The sequence below is a fragment of the Brassica oleracea genome, chromosome C7, assembly GCF_000695525.1.
Source record: "Brassica oleracea var. oleracea cultivar TO1000 chromosome C7, BOL, whole genome shotgun sequence".
Lineage (NCBI taxonomy): Eukaryota > Viridiplantae > Streptophyta > Magnoliopsida > Brassicales > Brassicaceae > Brassica > Brassica oleracea.
The window spans coordinates 22,528,621-22,551,523 of NC_027754.1; the positions used below are offsets into that span (position 1 = coordinate 22,528,621).

The window sequence follows — 22,903 nt, forward strand, 5'->3', positions numbered from 1 at the left end:
AATTATGAGTTTCATGTAATGTTGAACTTAAAAATGAGTGTATCTTTATTATAATAAAATTTCTATTTCTAAATCCGGAATTTATGTTTCTAAAAATAGTTAAAAATATTTTTATATATAAAATATATATAATTATAAATACCGAAACGAAGCTACTTTAAAAGAGTATAGAAACAGTAGCACTTATATAACTGCTATGGTAATATTAACTATGGCTTTTTAAAACCGCTATTAAATAATATTTGATAGCGTTAATAAAGCGCTATTATATAATATATAATAGCATTAATAAACCGCTATTGTATATCGGAATATGATAGTAGCGCGAAAAAGCGCTATCTAAAGTCTTCGACCTATTGTAACGGGCGATAACATAGCGCTTGCAATAACGCTATGGTATCTATAGATAGCGGTTTTCAGCCGCTAAGAAAACCATTTTTTTTTTTGTAGTGAAGTTTTATATGATTTGAGAAACTTGAGCTGAATTATATGTTGTGAAGATATTTATGAATAATGACAAAAAACATTTATGTGAAGAATCGCACCAGAATCGGCCAGGTATAAGGTCGTCCTCGTGTTACTTGTCAATGGTGTTTATAAACTTTGTCTCAACGATGATAATACATATAACTAACTTCAAAATAACAGGTGTGTAACAATCAACGATTTGGTGAAGAAAGTGGAGAGACACTTGTCAAATTTCGTTTAAAGTTTTTAAGTTCAGATTTTATGTACGTATTTGTAATTGTATAGAACATTAGTACTTTCTAAAAGGATCTTGTTGGCAATCTAAAATTCAAAATATTGTATTAAGTAGTAAATTATCAAAGTGTATATTTGGACTTCATCAATTCTCTCTCTAGTCGAGACGATTTCCGGTGGCTTCGAGTTTCCTATTATAAATTTTTATTCTCTCCCTCGCCTTGAGTGGATCCATTTACCGGCTTGCAGCCACGGTATTTATTTTTGGAAAGGATATTCAAATCTTCCTTTTCTGAGCTGTTCTTGCCTTACTTGACCTCCAAGATACTCTCGTCTCTGTCACGCTTTCTTTTTTTTGGTCCGCAATTGATTCTTATTTCCATTTTCACATGATTTCATTGCGTATCTGTGTGGAATTCTGCGCGATCAAAGGGAAATTCTCCTTGACTCTCTCTGATTTGCTCCCAAAGACTCACGGTGCTAGACGGTTCACTTGTCGCTCCTTCCTGCTGCAGTCGTTAGCTATGGAGGATTCTTTACAACTTAGCTTGCAATCAATGAAACTTGTGGATGACGAAGAACCTCTTACACTTCCTGACAGCCTGAGATTCAGGGTTTTCGATGAGAACTCGACGAGTCTGTTGGGTAGGCTACTGAACCCGGATTGTCAACCAATGGCTAAGATGATTGATTATATGCCGACCGCTTGGCGTGTGTATGGTAGAGTCAGAGGCATAGCGTTGTCTCGTGATAGGTTTCAATTCATCTTTCAACGAGAGGAAGATCTTCAAACAGTCTTAAAGGATAGACCCTGGTCCTATAATCACTGGGCGTTGGCTCTGGAGCGATGGACTGAAGACCCACCGATCGACTTCTTACGCTATATGAAGGTATGGATCCGTATCAGGCACATACCGATGAAGTTCTTTACAACCGATACCATGTTCAGGCTTGCTTCTGAAGTGGGTAAAGTTGAGGAGATAGCTTATGATCCTAAAGTTTCACATACTAAGGATTACATCAGAGCTTTGATTACCTTTGACACTGAGAAGCCAGCCAAAGCCTCTCGGAAGTTGATGGTGAAGAATGATGGAACAATGGTGACTATTGAATTCGAATATGAACGAATCCACAAGCGTTGTTTTCAATGCCTTTGTATTACGCATGAAAAGGTCAGATTCCCTTTGTTGAGAAGAGGTGCAATGAGGCAAGATCCAAACACTGCTGCTCCTGAGAGTAGAGTGCAGGATATTGAGGAAAGGGATGAAAGTAGTCACAGAAACCCTCATAATAAAGGTCCCCCAGGGTTCCCTCCTATGTTTCCTGAGCTTCCTCCTCACGAACAGAAAGCTGCTATGCTTTATATCTCCCATGCTGATGCTACAGAGAGACAAGCGAGAATCATGAGAGTGCGCCAGGCTATCTCAGACCAAGGGCAAACCCATGTTGCTACGCTAACGAAGTTTACTGCGAACCTAGATAAGGGCAAGGGCCATGTTTACTCGTACCCGGAGGTTACTCAATCTGCGCAGATAATCAAGCAGACCATACCTGCTCTGTCTCTGCCTATAATCCGTGATGATGTATCTGATTCTGCTTTCTCAGGAGTCGTCGGCTCTCAGGGGCTATCTGTCACTACGGGCTTTCAGATTGGTCTGTCTTCTAAGACGCCATCTTCCGGTGATAGTAATGCTCCTAAGCAGCAGAGACGAAGACCTCCTTCATGGAAACGTAAAGCTCAGGCTGGTAAAGGAGCTTCTCCTAGTAACCGAATCTCTAAGTCTACAGCGCCACCATTGGAAAGTAGTGGCAAACGTAAGACTGATGCGATTTCTATGTCTCCCTCCAAGAAACTCTCTACCCCAACAACTAATACGGTGGCTTCCAGTTTGAAGCCGCTGCCTCCCCAATGAGTATTTGGTGCTGGAACTGTCAAGGTGCTGGAAGCACTGAGACAGTTCAAACTATCCAGGAAGTGCGCCGTAAGTACTTTCCGGATATTATGTTCTTGATGGAAACAAAGCAACAGTTTGGATACATTTCTTGGTTACAGAAAACTCTTGGTTATGATAAATTTTTTACAGTTGAGCCTCTTGGTCTAAGTGGAGGCTTGGCTGTTCTCTGGAAGGATAGTTTTGAAGTGGAGATTCTTTCAGGGGACAAAAGGATAATTGATATGAAGGTTCGTTGTCGTTCGGTGACTTTTTATCTCTCTTGTGTCTATGGCGACCCAGTGAGAGCAAGGAGACAGGAGGTTTGGGATAAGTTAATGGATATTGGGTTAAGTAGAGATGAAGCTTGGTTGGTTGCTGGTGATTTTAATGAGCTGATGTCTAATGATGATAAGCTGGGAGGAGCAGTCAGAGATGATTCAACCTTTTGGGGATTCAGAGACATGGCTCGCTGCTGTAAAATCAGAGAACTCAGGAGCTCTGGTAATGTTCTGTCTTGGACTGGATGGCGCGATGGTGTTTGGGTTCAGTGCCGTCTAGACAGATGCTTTAGTAATGATGAGTGGTTCAACTTGTTCCCTAGATCAAGTGTGGAGTATGGGGGCATGTGGGGTTCTGATCATAGACATCTATTAATTGGTTTTGTCTTGGAGCAGAGAGAGCTCCATCGAGGGAGATTCTACATGGATAATAGGATGTTTGCTAAGGAAGGTTTCGAAGAAGCAATCGTACATGGTTGGGGTGATCAGAACGAAGATGCATGTCTTATGGACCGCATTGCACGGTGTCGTAGGGAGATTTCTAAGTGGAAGAAGTCAACTGATCTTAACTCTCATGAGAGAATCACTCGGTTAAAAACTGCCTATGAATTGGAAATCAGTAAACTTCATCCTTCCCGCGTGCTTATGAAAAGTCTCAAGATGCAATTATCTGAGGCTTATCTTGAGGAGGAACGCTTTTGGAGGCAAAAATGCAGAGAAGAGTGGCTAAGGGAGGGCGATAGAAACACTAAATACTTTCACAATGTAGTGAAGGGTCGCAAAGTCAAAAATAGAATTCTGATGCTCTTAGATGAATGGGGAGATGAACATTTCTCAGAAGGTGCAAAGGGCCACATTGCAGTTGAGTACTTTCGGGAACTCTTCATGAGCTCAAACCCCTACGATCTTGACATTCTGTTTCTCAACTTCCCCGGCCGGATCACTGAAGCAATGAATGTTGATCTGACTGCTCCAGTGTCGTTGGAAGAAATTAGAAAAGCGGCGATGAGTGTCAATGGAGGCAGTGCTCCTGGTGAAGATGGTCTGACAGGATCCTTCTATCATAAGTATTGGCATGTTGTCGGGCCTGCGATTTCGAAGGAAGTTCAGGGATTTTTTAGATTAATCTGGTTAAATCGTCCATTATTTTTGGCGCTAAGGTTTCAGCAGACGCTAAGAGAGCAGTAAAAGAGACATTAGGCATTGATAAAGAAGGAGGTGATGGTACATACCTTGGTCTTCCAGAGTGTTTCAGTGGGTCTAAGAGACAACTACTCAGCTTCCTTAGAAGGAAACTTCAAGGTCGCCTCAACGGCTGGTTTGCGAAATCACTATCTCAAGGGGGAAAGGAAATTTTGATCAAGTCAATTTGCTTAGCGCTTCCTATTTACGCTATGTCTTGTTTTAGGCTCCCAAAGGATACTTGTGCTCGGCTTAGGAGTGCCTTGACAGAGTTTTGGTGGAGTAACGGTAACAATAGGAAGAAGATTGCTTGGGTTGCTTGGCAAAAATTGTGTAAGTCTAAAGATCAAGGTGGCTTGGGTTTTAAGGATCTGGAAAAATTTAACCAAGCATTGCTAGCTAAGCAAGCGGCGAGGGTTTTGAATAATCCAGACTCTCTAATGGCTCAGGTCCTGAAGCATCGCTATTTCAAGAACAGCTCCTTCCTAGATAGCGGAGTGGGCTCCAGACCTTCCTTCGCTTGGCGGAGTATTATCCATGGGCGGGAGCTTCTACAACAGGGTTTGTTGAAGAAGATTGGCTCTGGTTCGGATACAGTAGTGTGGTGGGATCGTTGGATTCTTGACTCTATCCCTCGTGTACCTGACTATAGACAAGGGTCTGTTGTTGATCTAACTCTGAGAGTGGAGGATCTCTTGATTCCTGGTACTGGAGTGTGGAACCAGGAGCTAGTATTTCGTACTTTCACTCGGAAGGATGCAGAGATTATAATGAAAATCAAACCTGAGATCTCCCATACGAATAGTGTGGTATGGGGATTATCTAGAAATGGATCTTACACGTCGAAGAGTGGGTATGCTTTGCTTGAGATTATTGAGGAGATTAATACCTCACAGGTGGAGATCATTCCTCCAGTAGAAAAGAAGCTCTGGTCTACCTTGTGGAAAACGAAAACAACTCCAAAATTGCGCCATTTCCTTTGGCGCATTCTCTCTGGTGCCTTGGCGGTAAAGGAAAGATTGAGATCGAGAGGCATTCAACTTAATATTACATGTTCATCTTGTAATAATGGAGTTGAGGATATTGGCCATGTTCTCTTTCATTGTCCATTTGCTCAGGAAGTATGGGCTCTCTCGTCAATTCCTATGCCTCCATCAGGGGCGTGGTCTCGCTCTATCTTCTTAAACCTTCATCACCTGATTAATTGTGGGAAGCGAAAGTCTCAGGCTCCGGAAACCGGGCAGGTATTTCCTTGGATCCTATGGCACATATGGAAGGCAAGGAATGCATTCTGTTTTGAGCACACACGCTTGTACCCTGCTGTTGTCTTGGATAAGGCATTGGTGGAAGCAGAAGTATGGAGAGAATTGCAGGTTCCTACTCTTCAGCGAACTTCTCAGGTGGTAGTAGCTCAGGAAATTCGGAATGGAATTGGAAAAAGCCTCCTACTGACTGGGTTAAATGTAACTTTGCTTCCTCTTGGGTAAACTCTACAAGTGTTTGCAGTGGAGCTTGGATAGTAAGGGATGGCTATGGCAAAGCCATTTTCCACAGCAGACGATCCTTTCCTTGCTTACCTAACCCATTGGAGGCTGATCTTTGCTCTCTATTATGGACTTTGGAAGACATGGCTAATCTGCGAGTTGATAAAGTTATCTTCGAATCTTCTTCGCCTTACCTAAGAGAGGCTTTCCGTCTTAACTCGTATCCTGGTACAAACCCCATGGTGTCTAGGATCACTCAGCTCTTCCATGGCTTCTCTGAGTTGTGTACAGAACTTGTGTTTGATGAGAGTAATAAGGTGGCCTCCTTTATTTCGAATAGTGTGACAAGGGATCAACTGCTGCAGTCTTATATTGGTTCTGGTGGCCCCTCTTGGCTTCAGACATTGATCTCGCAGGAGTCGGGGTTTGATTCCTCTTAGTTTCTTGTGCTCTCTCCTTCTATGTTGAGGTGTTGCTGTAATACTACCTATTGGTAGGTGCTTTCCCTTTATTTGGCTTTTTGGGATTTCATTTTGTCCCCTAGTTCATACTCTACGTATTTTTGTTGAGGCTTTGTCCTTGATTGTGTTTTAAACCCTCAAATATGAATGAAACTTTCAGTGTTAAAAAAAAAGGATCTTGTTGTACAAACAATGGAAACACCTTAAATGCAATATATACATTTGAAGCTTACAAATAATTAGCTGATAACATGAGTAATGATTATTATAATAACCTTCCCAAGAAAATTAAAAGAAAAGATACTAATACGTATAATAATGCATGCTAAGAGAGGTATGTGAGGAGGAAACGTGTGAATTTAGAAGTTTCTAAACATAGTAACTTGATAAAAAATTAAAATTAGTATCAATTTTCTGTTTGACTCTTCTCTTCTCAGTGCACTCTCCACTTGCTGTATTCCTCACCGCCCACTTCTTCTTTCTCCACACATGGTCTATCTTTCTCTCGTAAAATTTATTAATTTTTGGATAATTAATAGGAAGATCACATCTAAACATGTCACTATATTATGAACTCTTTTTGCAGACCATATTTAAATGATTATGGGTAAGTCTATGATCATCTCCCATTACTAGTATATAGTCAAAAGCAAGGAGGAAACTTCGTTCTTCCACTAATGAATCAATTGCGACTTTGAAAATAACGCAGCCTCGAGGAAATGCATTGAAATTGACCAAATTCAATCAATTGTGGGCACGAGATTGCTCTATGCCACATCTTCGGTTTATGACAATGACTTTGGCAATTTCTCACGTCTAATGTATTTCAACTTTTCAGAATAACAGACCCGACTATGTTGGAAGTAAACCGTTGCTTAGGACTTAATATGCATATATCATAAGAAGCAAATCTTTAAAGATTAAGTTACTCTTCATCTATGTGTGTGGGGACTTTGTTGTCGATCTGATACTGATGGTGATGTTCAGGGCTTATTATAGGCAGTGATCTTGAAGTCAACCAACACAAGATGCAGACCAAACTATAGAATCTCTCAGAGATAACCGTAGTGAAGATTCAGGTTTCTTTGGAGCCATCTGATTACTTAATTTGCTACAACTCTAGCATCTCATGTCTAAGAAGTTTTAAACATCTCTTTACATTTTTTTTAAAACAAAGTCACATTATTTTTAAAAATGTTTTTTATTCAAACAAATTTTAACATTTATTCAAACAAAAAAAAGATAATCGGAAGGGCAATTCTCCTAAATAGATCATTTTCAAGTTTTGATCACAAAAATAGACCACAAGGAAGAAAATAACCAAAATGTTTCATTTAATAGGTAAAATGATCATAATATCCTAGATATATAAAAAATTTAAAAAAAAAATTTAAAAATTAAAAAATAGTTTTTTTTTATAGTTTTAGATTATATGTTTTCAAATTCGAATTTGTTTATAAATTTTTTTTTGTAAATTTTTTTATTTTTTTTTCGAAAAATTTCTTTTTGTAATTCGAAAATACTTTTTGAAACTATTTTTAAAATTTTTTATTTTCAAATTTTTAATATTTATTTTTTATTTTATAAAATTTTAAATCTCAATCTCAAATCTCCACCCCTTAACTCTAAACACTAAGGTTTGGATTAGTTAACTCTAGAGGTATAAGTGTATATTTACCTCTTTAATGAAACATTTTGGTCACTTTGATCCTTATAGTCTATATTTGTGACACAAACTTTTTTAGTGCTATCCTAAGGTATTTCCCTAATCGGAATTATGAAGGATCCAATTGGTAAGGACTTTCGCTTTAGATTGTTAGCTGTAGAGATTTTTGGCTGTTAAAATTATTTGTATTATTTTAAATATTGAAAAATAAATAATCAAAATCATAAAATAGAAAATAATATTTTAAAATTTTCATTATAAATATAAAATTTTGTAAATAATAAAGAAAAAATATATATGGAACCAAAAGTTATTCAATAAGGATCTCAAAATAACAAAAAAATAGCAATGATCAATTTATCAAATAAAACCTTTATATATAAAGAAGTGTTTACTTCTTTCCTGTGCTGGTACGCCATCAAATCGAAATATCCCATTCTGACACGTGTTCCTCCCCTAAATACACAGCGTTTCATTAAGTCGTGTATTCTGGTGAGCTTGGCTTATTTCGTTACACATACATTTTGAAGTGTTTTTGGGCTAAGAAATCAGACACTATAGCCCAATAGAGCGAACCCTAATTGTGTTGACCCGAAGAAATGAACTTTAGGATTCGTCTCTCTTCTTTGTTCTGCGACGACCTATGATCTTCATCACTATCTCTGAAGCGGTCCGAGTTATGATTTCTTCGTGTTTAATTCTATTAATTCAATCAACCACAATGAGGTCTTCAGTGCGGAGTTTACATCGGTAACTCAGTGTATTTGCAAGTATAAATAGGTCAGTATTCCTCTTCTCCAAATCACATTTTCTTTTAAATTTCTTTTAGTGTATTTATTCTCTGCGATATGGCTAACTCGAGAGTGTTTTTCTCCGATCTGAAGTCTGGCAGGTGTTCCTCCGTTGTCGAGGTTAGGTTGATGCGGTTCTTGGAGGTTAGAAATGCCAGGCGTGGTGGAGAACTCATGTGGGTTAATGCCCATGGTGGATGTGAATGTAAGTTAATAAATTTATAATAAAATTAATATAAAGTAGAAAAAGTATTTTAGCTATCGTGGAGAGAAAGAAAAATCTATTTCTATTTGTAAAGCCACGTGAATGAGGTCGTAGGCATTTCATTGAAAAAGAAGAGAGAGAAATAGAAAATGGTTTTGAGAACTTTCGAACCATTAACATTAGAAAAAAAAATGATTGGTAAAAAATAGAATTTAGAGACTGTTTAATTTCACAAGTCCTATTAGCCCTAACCCCAATCGGAGCCGAAATATGCTATGTTTATCATCTCTATTAGGTGTCAAAGAAAATATTCAGATTGTTCGGTTTGTTTTTCTTCTGATTGGTTTGTTTGGTATGTATGTTGGGCATATATAGTTTTTTTCTTAAACTAGACATATGTATATAGTTAATACTTATTATATCGTTTTTAAAAGAAAAACTTATTAGAAAGTTTGTTCTAAACCTTCTACACAAGCCTAGCCAACGTTGTGCATAGTTTTTAACATCATACTCAACAAGAAATCAAAAGCAAGAAAATTAATACATAATAAACCTTCTTTATTTTTTACTTTCACGTATTTTTGATTGTTTGAACGATACTTTCTCGGAAAGAAATAAAAAAATCGAATGCACAATATATTCACAAGCGTAGTCGTTTTTATTAAGATTCAACATCTGGTTTGGTCTCACAAAACACATATGACATCGAAATAAACGGAACCCAAACCGAGAAAAGAAAAACTGAACACCTGATTGGCAGTGAAAAGAAGATAATACATTCTATTATTTGACTCACATATCAGACTAGTATTGCTTTGTTTGAAACAAGTAGATTAATTTACATTTGTTAATTCTCCAGGTCAATTGGGTTGGCATGGTTTGGCAAGTGGGTTTGTTCTTGCACGTAGCTTAAGAGTGAAGACGTATGTTTCAGTTTTGAATATCATTTGTTAATTCTTCAGGTCAATTGTTTTGCTTTCTTAATGACATAGTGTTGATGCTTTTCATATTTGGACATAAATCACTAGACAAGAAGAATGGCTAATGATGTAAGTTTTTAATGGAGTTCTAGTTTCTCAGATGTTTTGTGATTGTTTTTTCTGTTAGTTTAGTTTGTTTGTCTATTGATAAGAATTGTTATTTAGAGCTGGACCGACGAAGAATGTCGGTATTTTCTTACTCTTTATGCCGATGAAAAAAAGAAAAGGAACATAACAAAGAGTGGCATAAATCAAGTTGGAAGAGAGTTCATCCCTAAGAACTTTGAAGAGAAATTTAGTAAGAGATGGTTATGGGACATGTTTAAGAACAAGATTGATCTTTGTCGAAAAGCATACGTCAAATTTAAAAAGCTGACTCACAACAAAACCGGGCTTGTCTATGATGTTATGGGAAGGTTGGAGATGCCAGATGTTTGGTGGGATCAACGCATAGCGGTAACTAACTTTCCTTTTGATTTTGTGGAACGTGAGCATGCATCGTTCTCTTAGTCTTATTGCTTTAATAATGTGAGTATATTAGCTTGAAAATGTCTTGAGAATGTAGTACATGAGCATGCATTGTTCTCTTAGTCGTATTGCTTTATTAATAGCGTTATGATATTCTTCGCATGAATCAGAAAACATTTCAAGATTTGTGTAAGATGTTAGTGAGGAGGTATGAGTTACAAGAGACGAATAATGTCTACATTAAAAAAGGGGTTGAAATATTTCTTGAAGTTGTTGCCGGTCAAGATAAGACTATGCGGATTATAGCAGAAAGATATCAACGTTCGTTTGATACTGTCAAAAGGAAACTTGATGAGGTTTTGAGTGTTCTCCTGAAATTTGATTCAAATACACTAAAACCAGAAGATGGTGAGTTCGCAAGAGTATGTCCTGCTTTAAGAAATGATGATCGATATAGGTCATTTTTCCAGATTGTATTCGAGCATTGGATGAAACTCATATCTCAGTTCACCCTCCTAAGCGAAATGCAGAAGCATACATAGATAGAAAGCAGGAGCCGACTATGAATGTCCTTGCTATATGTAACTTTGATATGAAGTTCATATATGCTTACGTGGGTGTACCGGGTAGAGAACATGACACAAATGTGTTGACTTATTGTGCGAGGAATGAGCTTTTTTTTCACATCCGCCAAATGGAAAATATTATTTGGTTGATATTGGATATCCCACAAGAACATGGTATCTTGGTCCGTATCGTAGAGTTCGGTATCATCTTGATCAATTCAACAAAGAGGACCGCCAACAAACACTTGAGAGGTGTTTAACCGGATGAAGTTGTGTAGTGATTGAGCGGACATTTGGAGTGTTGAAAGCAAAATGGAGTATTCTTGAACGTAGGCATCCAAAGTATGGTTTGACCAAATGGATAAAGCTAGTAACATCAACGATGACACTACACAACTTCAGAAGAAGATGATGGTGATGGACATGGTGGACATATTCTATATGAGCCGACTAGTGATAGAGCTATGGATAGTGTATGTGATCATATTACTAGTGAATTGAGTAAAGGATATCAATTACCTTACTAGTTTATTTGATTTAGTTTTCTACTGATTTTTATTTTTAGTTTATAACAATTGACTTTTAGTTTTTAAACATTGATTTTATGTTTGTTGACAAAAAAAAAAAAAAATTATGTTATGTTTATTGATATAGTTTTATTAAAGATGTATAAATTAAAAATTAAAATTGAGCAACTAAAAATGAATTTCCAAAAAGATTTAAATAAATGATTAAATTGTAAATATTTGGTCGCAAGCGACAATGAAACGAACAACGTAGCGAGATGCGATCAACCACACGACATGAAAACGAATAACTCAGTGAGCGAAAACTGCTGCGATCAAACGCACGACCTTCAAACGAACAACTATCAGCGACATCAAGTCGCAGCCGCTGTGTCGCTGACGCTGGCGATCACCAAACCAACAGGGCAGTAGTCATTTTATTAGATTCAACGTAGCCGTTTTTTTATCTCACAAAACACACATGACATGGTAAAAGGAATAAGAAAAATCATTCTCGTCTCTTTTGATTAAACAAACTATCAAACTCGCCTTTTATTAAAGCGATTATCTTGCCAACTAAACTAGTTTCCTTTTTCTCTACTACGTGCGAAACAAATTTCTTTATTGAATCACGTCTATATAAACAGATATGCACTTCAACACATGACATCACAGAGAAATAATCACATAAAAGAACTAAATTAGCTCGATCATGGATATCTTACCTTTTCGTCCCGTCGAGTAAATTCTCTTAAAAATGGATCTTAAGTCTCTGGAGATGAGCAATGCATGGGTGGAAACTTCAAGCATATGTCTGGAGATTATGATTTCATGTAACAATACTTATTACGGCTCGTCCGATCCAATTTGTTTCATATCTCCACCTTTGGCTCCAATTTCCTCTTCAGTTCAACGCGAAACAAAGATCCCTTAAAGCATATCTCGTAGATTCAGAGCTCATGTTCCGTCCTTCCCCTACTCTTTGTTAGTGGTCTTTTACATCGACAACCTGTTTCGAATCATGTTTCACTCTGAATTAATACTTGTGCCTGAAATAGGAGATACATAATCTAAATCTGAATGGGTTAAAACGTATTACACTGCCTTGGAAGTCGATGGAACCATGCAGAGGAACGTAATAAGCCTAATGAAAACCAAGGGCTTGAATCCCGACGAAAGCATGTATCCGTTCGAGATTAACGTTGAATTACCGAAAACCATCCTAACTTGCCGGTGAAGTTATCTCAATACTAAACCTCCAGTTTGCATAGACAGAGCTCTTTGCTGGTTGAAAAATGACGAAAGCATCAGAAACTTTTCATAATGGCCTCTGAGTATTTCACCATAGAAGTCAAATTATCTATAGGAATAGACCCAAATATGTTGCACAGTATCTCACATTTTTTGTTGGCTCGTGAGATAAGAACTTAACTAGTGTACGCACAGTATCCCCTTCAGCTAGTATCTCCTGCAAGATTAATGACACTTTTTCATTAGCACTCGCTTGAGTAGGCATGGAAGCATTTATTCGGAACCGAAAAAATTTCATCACATACACAAAAAATGTTAAGAAAAATAGATTAATTGAGACAAAAACAAATCCAACATTGATAAGAGTTTTTCCTCAGAGGTTGAGAGGTAGAGCATACAAAATCTGACAGTGAAGACGTTGTGGAGGAGGATCCAGTGTCATGATAGGTTCGGACCACAAAATGTTTCCTCTAATTTGGTATGTCTCCTTGTGTCTCTTCAAAGAGACCTCGCACACCAAATCTCTAACTTACGAGGAGCAAGCACGTCCCAAAAGATCAACATGTTGGGAACTCAGTTTGTGACCGGGAAGTTCTTCATCGAGTTCTGTTATCTCAAATCCTGCTGCTAGCATCAGCGGTTTGTTTGACTCCCAGATATCCCCCAACCGTCCACCATAGATGACGAGCTTGGAGGCAAACTGAGATAACAGAACTCGATGAAGAACTTCCCGGTCACAAACTGAGCAACTCTGGTCCCAACATATTGATCTTTTGGGACGTGCTTGCTCCTCGTAAGTTAGAGATTTGGTGATCGGGAAGTTCTTTCTTCATCGAGTTCTGTTGGGAAAAGATCAATCTAGAAATATATATTTATTTTCTAAATTTGTTTTTCCGGTTATCATCTAAGTGTATATGAATCATGTTTAATATTTAGTCACAGCATTGTTTAATAGGCTCAAATTTAAAACATGTCAAGATAATTTTCAAATATAACTCTATTTTAATAGAGTAGATATAATAAATATTTGAAAGATATAACTATTTCAAATATTCAATTCGATGTTTATGTTGATATGATATATAAAATACTAAGTATTAAAATTTAAATAAATATCTTAAATACTCAGTTAGTTATAAATAAATACTTCATAAATTTGCTCGTTTAAATAACAAGTATACTCTATCTTTACGTAATACATATTTTTTCAAACGATATTTGTTTTTATGCTTAATTTAATATTTTATTATTTTATCAATTTGATGTGTGTTAGATTAGTTTTTATTCAATTTAAATGTTTTTCTTTATGTTTTGCTTTCTAATTTTGTTTTTTACTTCAGATATATCCGAACCGAACCAATATAACTTGAATCCGAACGATATATACTTTATGGGTTTTAGGATGTATTACAAATTAGAACTGAACCCGACCCGTACTTATAAAATATTAGAATGAGACCAAGGAGGGTGACCCGAAAATCCGAAAATCCGAAATACCTAATCCGAACCTGAACGGATACCCAAAACCCCATGCCTAGTGCCACCAATCAAAGAATCATCAAATATCTTTTTACTTCTAATGCTTTTATATGCAAATTTGATTTTGTATTATAAAAACATCACTAGATTTCGATCCGCGCTTAGAAAGCGCATGTTTATTTTTGAAACTAAATAAATTCTTCTTATATAATTTCTATATAAGATAAGGTATAGGTTTGAGTACATTTACCTAGATGCACTAAACCGTACCAAACTGGAAAACCAAAATTAAGCTGAATTTCATAAATAACTGAGTATATCATATATATATATATATATCTTTGGAACCAAAAAATACAAGCCGAACTGGGAACCAAATGAGTACTTAAATTTTTAAAATACAAACTATATACCTACAAATATTAATTATATTTAATTTCTAAATAACCAAATATCCTAAAAATACTACTTATAAACCAAATTATGCAAAAAAAAAAAAAAAAACTACTCGAATATTTTTATTCAAATAATTAATAGTTAATTATTTATCCTATATTTTTTTCCAAACAACCTAAACTACCCGATTAGCGTAAGATATTTTACATTTGTGAAAAATTAAATTAAACATATCATATTTATTGTTAGGATTTGAAAAGTAAATAAACATTTTCTATTTAAACCAGTTTTTTTTTTACTAATTCCATTTACTAACATTAAGAAATGTAAAACCGAAGACGTGAGGTGTATATTGTTTAATATATATTGAGTTGATGCAAGAATTGGTAATATGAACTTGATCAATACTTTTTTTTAACTTGATCAATACTTAAAAAATATGAATGATATAGTATATACTTTATCAGACTCCATCCTGGTTTAATAATATGAATCTAATTTTGGAATATAAACCGGTAATCGAATGGTTATAGCAAATTAATAATAACCCGTTCCTTTTCATATGTTTATATTTCATTTATTTCATAATTGAGTAAAAGCTACGGTGGGGTAAGCCTGAGACTTTTATCCGAGATCCGGATTCGATCCGAGATTCGATCCGAGATTCGATCCGGATCCGATCAGAAAATCCGGATATCCGAAGGGGTCGAATCTGGATCCGGATAGTAAAATGTTGGATCCGTCAAACTGGATCCGGATCCGGATATCTTAATATTTAAGTTTGAATATCCGGATCCGTAAGTTTTATTAATAAATATTTCAAATATAGTAATATCTATATATAAAAATTAATTTTATTTAATATATTTTCATTTTTATAATAGTATATATAAATTTTGTAATATTATACATAGAAATAATTAAAGACATTATATATATTTTTATTTTTAAATTATTGTTAATATTTTTTATATATATTAATATTATTTTTTGTTTATTTAAGGATCCAAATCTGGATCCGGATATCCGCCGGATATTACAATTTTTAGAACGATATCCGACACCCGGATATCCGAGAACCCCGGATCAGGATAAGGATAGTAAAATTATGGATCCACCGGATAAAGATCCGAATCGGTGGGGTGTCGTATATTTGAGAATGTCAATATAAGACTTAGGGGGTTATTGGAAGATGAATTTGTGTAGAATTTGTGAATTTTGAGAATTGATAGATTTAAAAAAATTATGTAGATTGTGAAAATTTATATACATTGACTTATGAAATTTGATCATAACTTTTTTAGATTGATATAGATTTTCATGAATTTGTATTACCTCTTTTCTATCATTTTTTTTGTAAAATAAATATAGAATACATTTATTTTCTAAATCATATAGCATGATTATTTATTTTTTTCTTTCAAATTAAAAAGAAAGTAATACTGATACATACAAAATTGAAAAATTTTCTTAAAAGATTTTGCCATTTTAGAAGATTTTGTCACAAAAAGAGCATTAAAAAAAATGACCAAAAGAAGTTTCATTAAAAATGTAAAAGGCTATTTTACCCCTTACGGTAAAAAAATAAAATAAAAATAAAAGTTGTTTTTATATTTTTTTTTTTTCAAATTCGAACATTTTTATAATTTTTCTATTTAAAAAAAAAATATTTTTTTTCAAATTTTCGTTTTGAAATTCGAAAATGTTTTTTGAAACTATTTAAAAAATATTTTAAAATTATTAAGATTTGTAAATCTAATTATTATTATTTATATTAAAAATATAATATTTTTAAAAATAATTATATATTCAAAAATGTAAAAATATATAAATGTAATGAATTATAGTTTTGAACATATAATTTGGATTTAAGGTGCAATAGATATTTGGTAAGAATAATTATTTTGTTTTCTAGTATTTTTATGACAAGGATTTTGAAAATCACATGAATACATATGATATTTTGAATGTTGAGTCTTATGAGTAAAAATGAATAGAATTCATCTCCCAAAAATGAATAGAATTCATCTCCCAATAACACTAGATTTAGTTAGAATTAGAGAATTAATAATAACTAAACTTTTTGAATAACAAGAGATTTGAATGGATTTTGAAAATTTTTAAACCAATAATAACGGATTCTACTGTGATTTTTGAAATCTAAGAACCAATAACAATGGATTCTTAAAATTCAAAAATTCTGCACAAATTCATCTTCCAATAACCTCCCTACATTTATTGTCGGCCATTAGGTATGCTTGGATATAGGCAATTATTGTGATCCATGATATTAGGGATTTTCATTTTTTTTTTGTAGGATGAAGGGGAAAAGGTCCCCTACTTTTATTAATGAATCAAATACAAACTACAGGCAAATCTGCCGAGATCTCGCAACCTCGTTCAAATCCTCCAACACAATAGGAGCAACATGCTCTAGAACGACTCAAAGTAATGTAAACCAAACCGTAAAGAAAACACATAGTTAGCTAATCCATCTGCTAGACGATTACCCTCCCTATACACAAGAGAAATATTGACTATCCAGTCTCTTGATACAAAGCCATAGCATAAACGTAGTAGGAATGACAGAGGATGAGAATCATGATTCCCTATCTTATGAAAACCCACCACACTCTTAGAGTCTACCTCCACCTCCAACTTTCGAATACCCTTGTCCCATGCTATGCACAGACCATAGTATACACCCCACAACTCTGTCAATGGAGCGAACAAATACCAATATTTAGTGCAAAGCCCCCTATCCATCGTTCATCTTCATCCCGTAGAGCTCCACATGCCGTAGCTAGACCAGGGTTACCTCTAGAAGCTCCATATGTGTTCAGGTTGACCCACCCGTTCTCCGGTCTATCCCATGCGATTTGCCTCTCAACATGTACACCAATGGCCGACTGCTCTCTAACTTTCTTGTTCGCTTGTATCACTTCCTGAGCCTTATCTTTCACAAACCTCACCTTATCTCGGCACTTCCCTATTTCCCCAAAGACATAACCGCACCACCATTTCCAGCACCACCACACTGTCAACACAAATATCGGTCACCGTTAGCGGACTTGTCATTTGCGAGGTTCTCATATAACCATTCAAATAAAGTTTGGTTGAAAAATTATGTTGTCTACTTGGGATCACAAGTTTCTTCCATAATCCTACAGCCGCCGGGCAATCACGAAGGACATGAAGGATGGTTTCATCACCAGATTTTCATAGCGGACATATTCCATTCTCGCTTATGTGTCGTCGTTTACGCTCCATATTCGTCATGATAACTTGATGGGTTACTAACCATAGGAAAACTCTGACCCTTTCTGGTGCCATAACACGCCACACTCGACTATATAGATCCTCCATATTTAGTCTTGGAACTACGTCTTTGGTTAAGAATGCGTACGCAGATTTTACCGAGAAGAGTCCATCTTTAGCTTCTCCCCATGACATTCTATCGCGAGCTCCAGTCACATCATCAATCACCAGGGAAGCTAACCGAAGCCTATTCTGCAACGATGTATATGGCTCAATCTGTTGAAATATCCACCCAATACCATGTTGCCATAGATCTCGAGTTTTTGCTTCCGCTATCTCCTCCGGTATATCTACCAAGCTTAAGGCATCCAATGGTTCATTCAGCAACCATTTATCTCTCCAGAACCGAACTCGTCGACCATCTCCCAGTATCCAACTCACTCCTGGAGCCACAACTTCTCGAATTCCCATCACCAAGCTTCTCCAAGTTGGCGACCACCTTCCCTGAGATACCAACCAGGAAGCGTCATCTAGCTCTCCCACTCATATTAGGGATTTTCATTAGCTTTTCACGATAACACAAAAGATAAATCAACATAGTTAGAATAAACAAAAGAAATATAAGGTAATACCAAAAAATAGTTAAGTCTAATGAAAAAGTGCAACAACCTTGTTTAAGTAGATTTTTTGAGAATCTTTATTTTTAATAGTATAGATTTTTCTTTTTTTCCTAATAATGGAACGTTATAATCGTCTCCTTGATCTGGTGACAACACCATCACTGTCTCAAAAGCAAATAATTATTGCTTATATACAGGGTTTAATCTGATTACCTAAAACTCTGGTGTGAAAATGTAAGAACAGAGGTTTCCCAGGGGATATTCACTTGTAATTATTGTATATCAGCTTTGAACTGTTACAAAGTCATCAACTACTATCCAGACAGAATCCAAACTCTACTTTCTAGATTTTTTAAACACAGTCTAAAGACAAGCCTAGAATAATTAACTTCATACATAATTAACTTCATACATATCGTCTCGTGATCCATTGTTCTTTCTACACTATATATGCCTTTGTAATATGAGACCGATCAAATGATTTCAGTTTCGAAACGTAACACGATCAAACAAAATCAAATAGCTTACAGCACACGCAACCAAGAATCGGAAAATTTACAATATATAAAACTGGATGCTATTAACAAATAAACCCCTCAAAAAACCCCAATAAAAAGTTTATAAAATCACTAAAAACTCACTTGGAAAGAAATCAAGAGAGATCATCTCATCTCCCCCGCTACTACCCCATGTTTGGTAATATAGCTGAGAAGTTTGGGATCTTATCAATATGTTTCAACGCGTTCTCAGCGATCTGCCTCGTTCTGAAATCACCGTTTTGAAAAGCGTCCACAAGCGCAGCGCTCACGTTCGGTTCTTTCGCCACCTCAATCGCTATGAACTCAATCCTCAAGATCCTCTCCACCACCCAAACCGCTCTCCTCGTAAGCCTCTCCGTTCGCGTCTCCGTCAAAACGTTTAGTATATGTCTTATCCCATCCGCTTCATCGAGTATCTGAACCCCTTTCTCCACTTCTAACCCGTCTTCTAACAAGCTCGAAAGAGCCGCGAGAGAAGCCTCCACCACTTTATCATTCTCATGGTCCAACAAACCCACTAGCTTCTCCACAGCTTCTCCTTCGACGAGGCAAAACGTTTCTCTCAACGAACATATCCCCTGGTGGATCCTGCACAGGCCCGTTACAACTGGCGGTTTGCTCATGCACGAAAATATGGAGCCGCAGTAGCTTGGAGGAGGGAGATCAGGCGTCCGCGAGAGGTTCACAGACTCTAGCGAGAGATTCTCTAACGCCATGGCGGAAACCATCTGGATGTTGTCTTGACCGTTGGACTGAAGAAGATGAATGAAGAGCGAAGCAACGTTGAACTCACGGCAAAAGTTGACGGCTCTAGGCTCGTTGTTGAATGCGAAAGTGATCCTGGAGAGTATACGCACAAGCCCTTCGAGAAAGTTCATCGTAAACCTCATCCCTTTGATCTCCCCGTGGCGGATCCCATTCACCTTTGAGATGATTTTCTCGAAGGCACCAACTGCTAAGAGCTCCCGCGTGAGGCCCAAATCCCTCTCAGGCAACTCAGCTAAGAGCCCGGCGGCTGCAGCCTGTTCTTCGGAGATCGGTGTCTTCTCCGAAATGATGGCAACAAGGCTCCCGAGCTGTCCAGCTGTACCGAGTAAGGCCCCGGCTAGCTCCTCGCTCATGAAGGGGGAGAGGTTATGAAGAAGCTTTACCGAAGCCAGACGCAGATCATTGTTCTCCCGGACTTCGACAAACTGAACCAGACTGATGATCGCACCTAAGGTTTTAATCGCGGAGACGATGTGAATAACTGCTTTAGGGCAGCTAGTGAGTCCAACGAGAACCTCCAAGAGCTTGCACTGGATCGCCGGACCAGTGTTGCTTATCAGATAGAGCAGTTTCTCCACTCTGTTCTCTGAAACAAGTGTGGCTTTGTCAAAGTCGTATCCAATGTTGACTATGTTGGCGAGGATAGTGGCTGAGACTTCTTTCAACCGGATTGGGAGGTTGTTTGGGCCTATGTAGAAGAGATCTTTGATCAGCGGAGGGAGAATCCCTATGTTGATCAAAACTTTGGCACTCCCGTCGAAGGATGAGATGTTGTTGAGAGCTTTCAGGGCAGCTTCGCGTTGGGGCATGTCACCGCTTCTCATGAGATCGACTAGAGAAGAACCCACGGTCTGAGCCACAAGAACCTTCATATCATTGTTTAAGGCAAGGTCTCCAAGAAAGGTAGCCATTGAGAGTTTCGTTTCAAGTGAACCTGCACACATCATGTTTCACATTCTCATTTCATAATTCAGGTATTAGGCATGCTGTTTCGGTTTTTTCAGTTCCGGTATTTTTGGTTTAGGTTAATTCGGTTTGGCTACAATCCGAAGAAAATAAAACCAGTTCGGTTAGCTTTTCAGTTATTTTGGTTAATAGTTTTTCTCAAAAATAACCGGAATTTCGGTTGGATTTCGGTATAACTATTTTAAAAAATTTGGATAGTTTCAGTTAAATTCGATTATTGATCAATGAAGAAAGTAAGGAATGAATGATCAAGCAAATCACCTTCAAGGATTTTGCCTAGAAGAGGCTGGAGTCTACCATAGGAAGCCATCTGCTTAACAATCTCCTCAGACCTCTCCAGGTTCTCCAATGTTCTATCAGCTTTCTCAACGATGGAGACGTTTACTGAGTTGCTGCTTGTCAGACCAACCAATAAAATAAGTGCTCCATTAACCGAACCAATCTTCTCACACAAAGTTTCAGACTTGGAGAGCTCAAACAACAAAGAAACAGCTGCTTCCTTCCCTTTTGATGGCTCGTGAGATAAGAACTTAACTAGTGTACGCACAGTATCCCCTTCAGCTAGTATCTCCTGCAAGATTAATGACACTTTTTCATTAGCATTCGCTTGAGTAGGCATGGACACATTTATTCAGAAGCGAAAACTAAACCGAAAAAACGTAGTTCAGTTCGGGTTTGGATCCTATCAATTACCCCTGATCTATCAGTTACCGGATCAGATCTTATATCTCTAAAACGGTAGAATCAAACCGAACCGAACAAATACAAATTTCTATAATATAGTTTATATACTTATAAATATTAACTACATTTAGTTTTAAAATGATCAAATAATTTAAAATATTATTTAAAAAGAAATATCAAAAATAATGAAGTACCAGAATATATTTTATCCAAAAATATTTAAATTATCTGAATTATCTAAATTTTTAGCCTAAAACCCGATATTTAATTCGAAAACACGAATTTTCAGAATTTTAAACCTGAATTAATCGAAAAACCGGAACCGAATGAGATCCAGAATTGCCTTGAATATTAGCCAGTTCCCAATTTTGTTACTCAAACCAAGAACCGAAACCAAACCGAATTTGCTAAATACCTGAACAGATTCTAAACCTCTAGAACCGAACCAAAGAACCAAAACTGGAATCGAATGCTCAGGTCTACTGAATTTACTGTTGCAATTCAATAGCAGAAGACTAAATATAAAAAAGAAGACAAACCTTGCTCTCCTCATCTCCTTCAACAACAACTTGAAGAGTATGCAAAGCCTTATACCTCACTTTATGGCTATTACTTTTCAACATATCGATGATCATGCGGATAAGCTGAAAGTTACGCACACCCTGCCTATTCGATCTAATACTCCTGCAAATCTGCCGCACATGCATCAAAGCCTGCAAGACATCATTCTCATCGTTTCCTATAAACAGCGCCTGACGAGCAATATCGAGCTTCGCAGCGTCGTTCCTAGATCTCCACTCTTGGATAGTGTTGCGCAGAGCAATACTGGGGCTGACATCAGTGCTACTCAGCGTCTGAGAAGTTAACGGGCAAGAAGGAGGTTTACCAGTGTCTGAACATTCCTTGAAATATTTCTCAATGGCTTCACGCTCGAACGTTCGACCGTTCTCTAGAGTGACGGGATCGTGCATGACTTCTTTAGTCAAGGGGCAGATGAATGCTTCGTAGATGTGATCGACGCCTCGCTCGAAGTGAGAGCTGTCATCAGACTGGCTTCCATCCCAGCTTCCAACCATTTTCAGCTAGTCCTGCACACTCACACTACAATACATTAATTAAACCGTTGCTCAAGCAGAAGGCGACTATAACCAAGAAATTGAAATCTTAAAAGTTTGGTACAGATTCGATAGTAAATGGGAACAGACATTTTTAGAAACAAGAAAAGGAGATAATACCAGATTTAGCTAAGTTCCTTCGATTCAAAACTATAACACTAGATTGCGAAAGGCAAGAATCTTCCAAAAGGCATTATTCGAATCAGCCTAAATATAGTAAGGTTACTAAATTTAGCGATATTTATAACATCTCAGGAAAGCATTTTGAAGAAAGCGTACCAAGCAAATATCTCGATCGCAGAAGCGACTTAGAGCTACAGAGAAGGAACGGATTCAAAAAGGCGCTAGTCTTCTAAGTTGACAAACTCGAGTAGAAGAAGAAGATAGCTTCCTCGTATTCCATGGATCCAATTTAAAGCAATCGAGCTTGCTCCACGAGCTTGATTCAACAGCCTCCTCGTGCGTGGGACAGAGAACGAGAGAGAGAGAGAGAGAGAGAGGCAAAAAAAGCTTAAAGGGAAGGAATGAAGAAGAGAGAAGGGTTTCGAGGAAAAAGAAGAAAAGAAAGGAAGGAGAGTCGCTGACTTAATTCGAAAAGTCATCA

At 36.9% G+C, this 22,903-nt stretch overlaps 2 protein-coding genes across 4 annotated transcripts; one reads left to right on the plus strand and one right to left on the minus strand.

The window, feature by feature from the left end:
• The first annotated feature begins 1,091 nt into the window (after positions 1 to 1,091).
• Positions 1,092 to 2,615, plus strand: LOC106302863. Its single transcript, XM_013739270.1, has one exon. The coding sequence runs from the start codon at positions 1,092 to 1,094 to the stop codon at positions 2,613 to 2,615; it is 1,524 nt and encodes a 507-aa protein (XP_013594724.1).
• Positions 2,616 to 18,705: 16,090 nt separating this feature from the next.
• On the minus strand, positions 18,706 to 22,860 carry LOC106306329 (U-box domain-containing protein 44). 3 transcript variants are annotated; one of them, XM_013742904.1, is made up of 5 exons: positions 22,579 to 22,860; positions 22,420 to 22,506; positions 21,724 to 22,285; positions 20,762 to 21,071; positions 18,706 to 20,468 (listed from the first exon to the last, which is right to left on the minus strand). In XM_013742904.1, the coding sequence occupies exons 3-5, from the start codon at positions 22,258 to 22,260 to the stop codon at positions 18,910 to 18,912; spliced, it is 2,406 nt and encodes an 801-aa protein (XP_013598358.1). In that variant the 5' UTR covers positions 22,261 to 22,285; positions 22,420 to 22,506; positions 22,579 to 22,860; the 3' UTR covers positions 18,706 to 18,909. The 3 variants fall into 3 exon arrangements, with proteins under 3 accessions (XP_013598358.1, XP_013598356.1, XP_013598357.1); XM_013742902.1 differs by lacking the exon at positions 22,420 to 22,506 and having other exon boundaries at positions 21,724 to 22,272; XM_013742903.1 differs by lacking the exon at positions 22,420 to 22,506.
• Between the last annotated feature and the right edge of the window lie 43 nt (positions 22,861 to 22,903).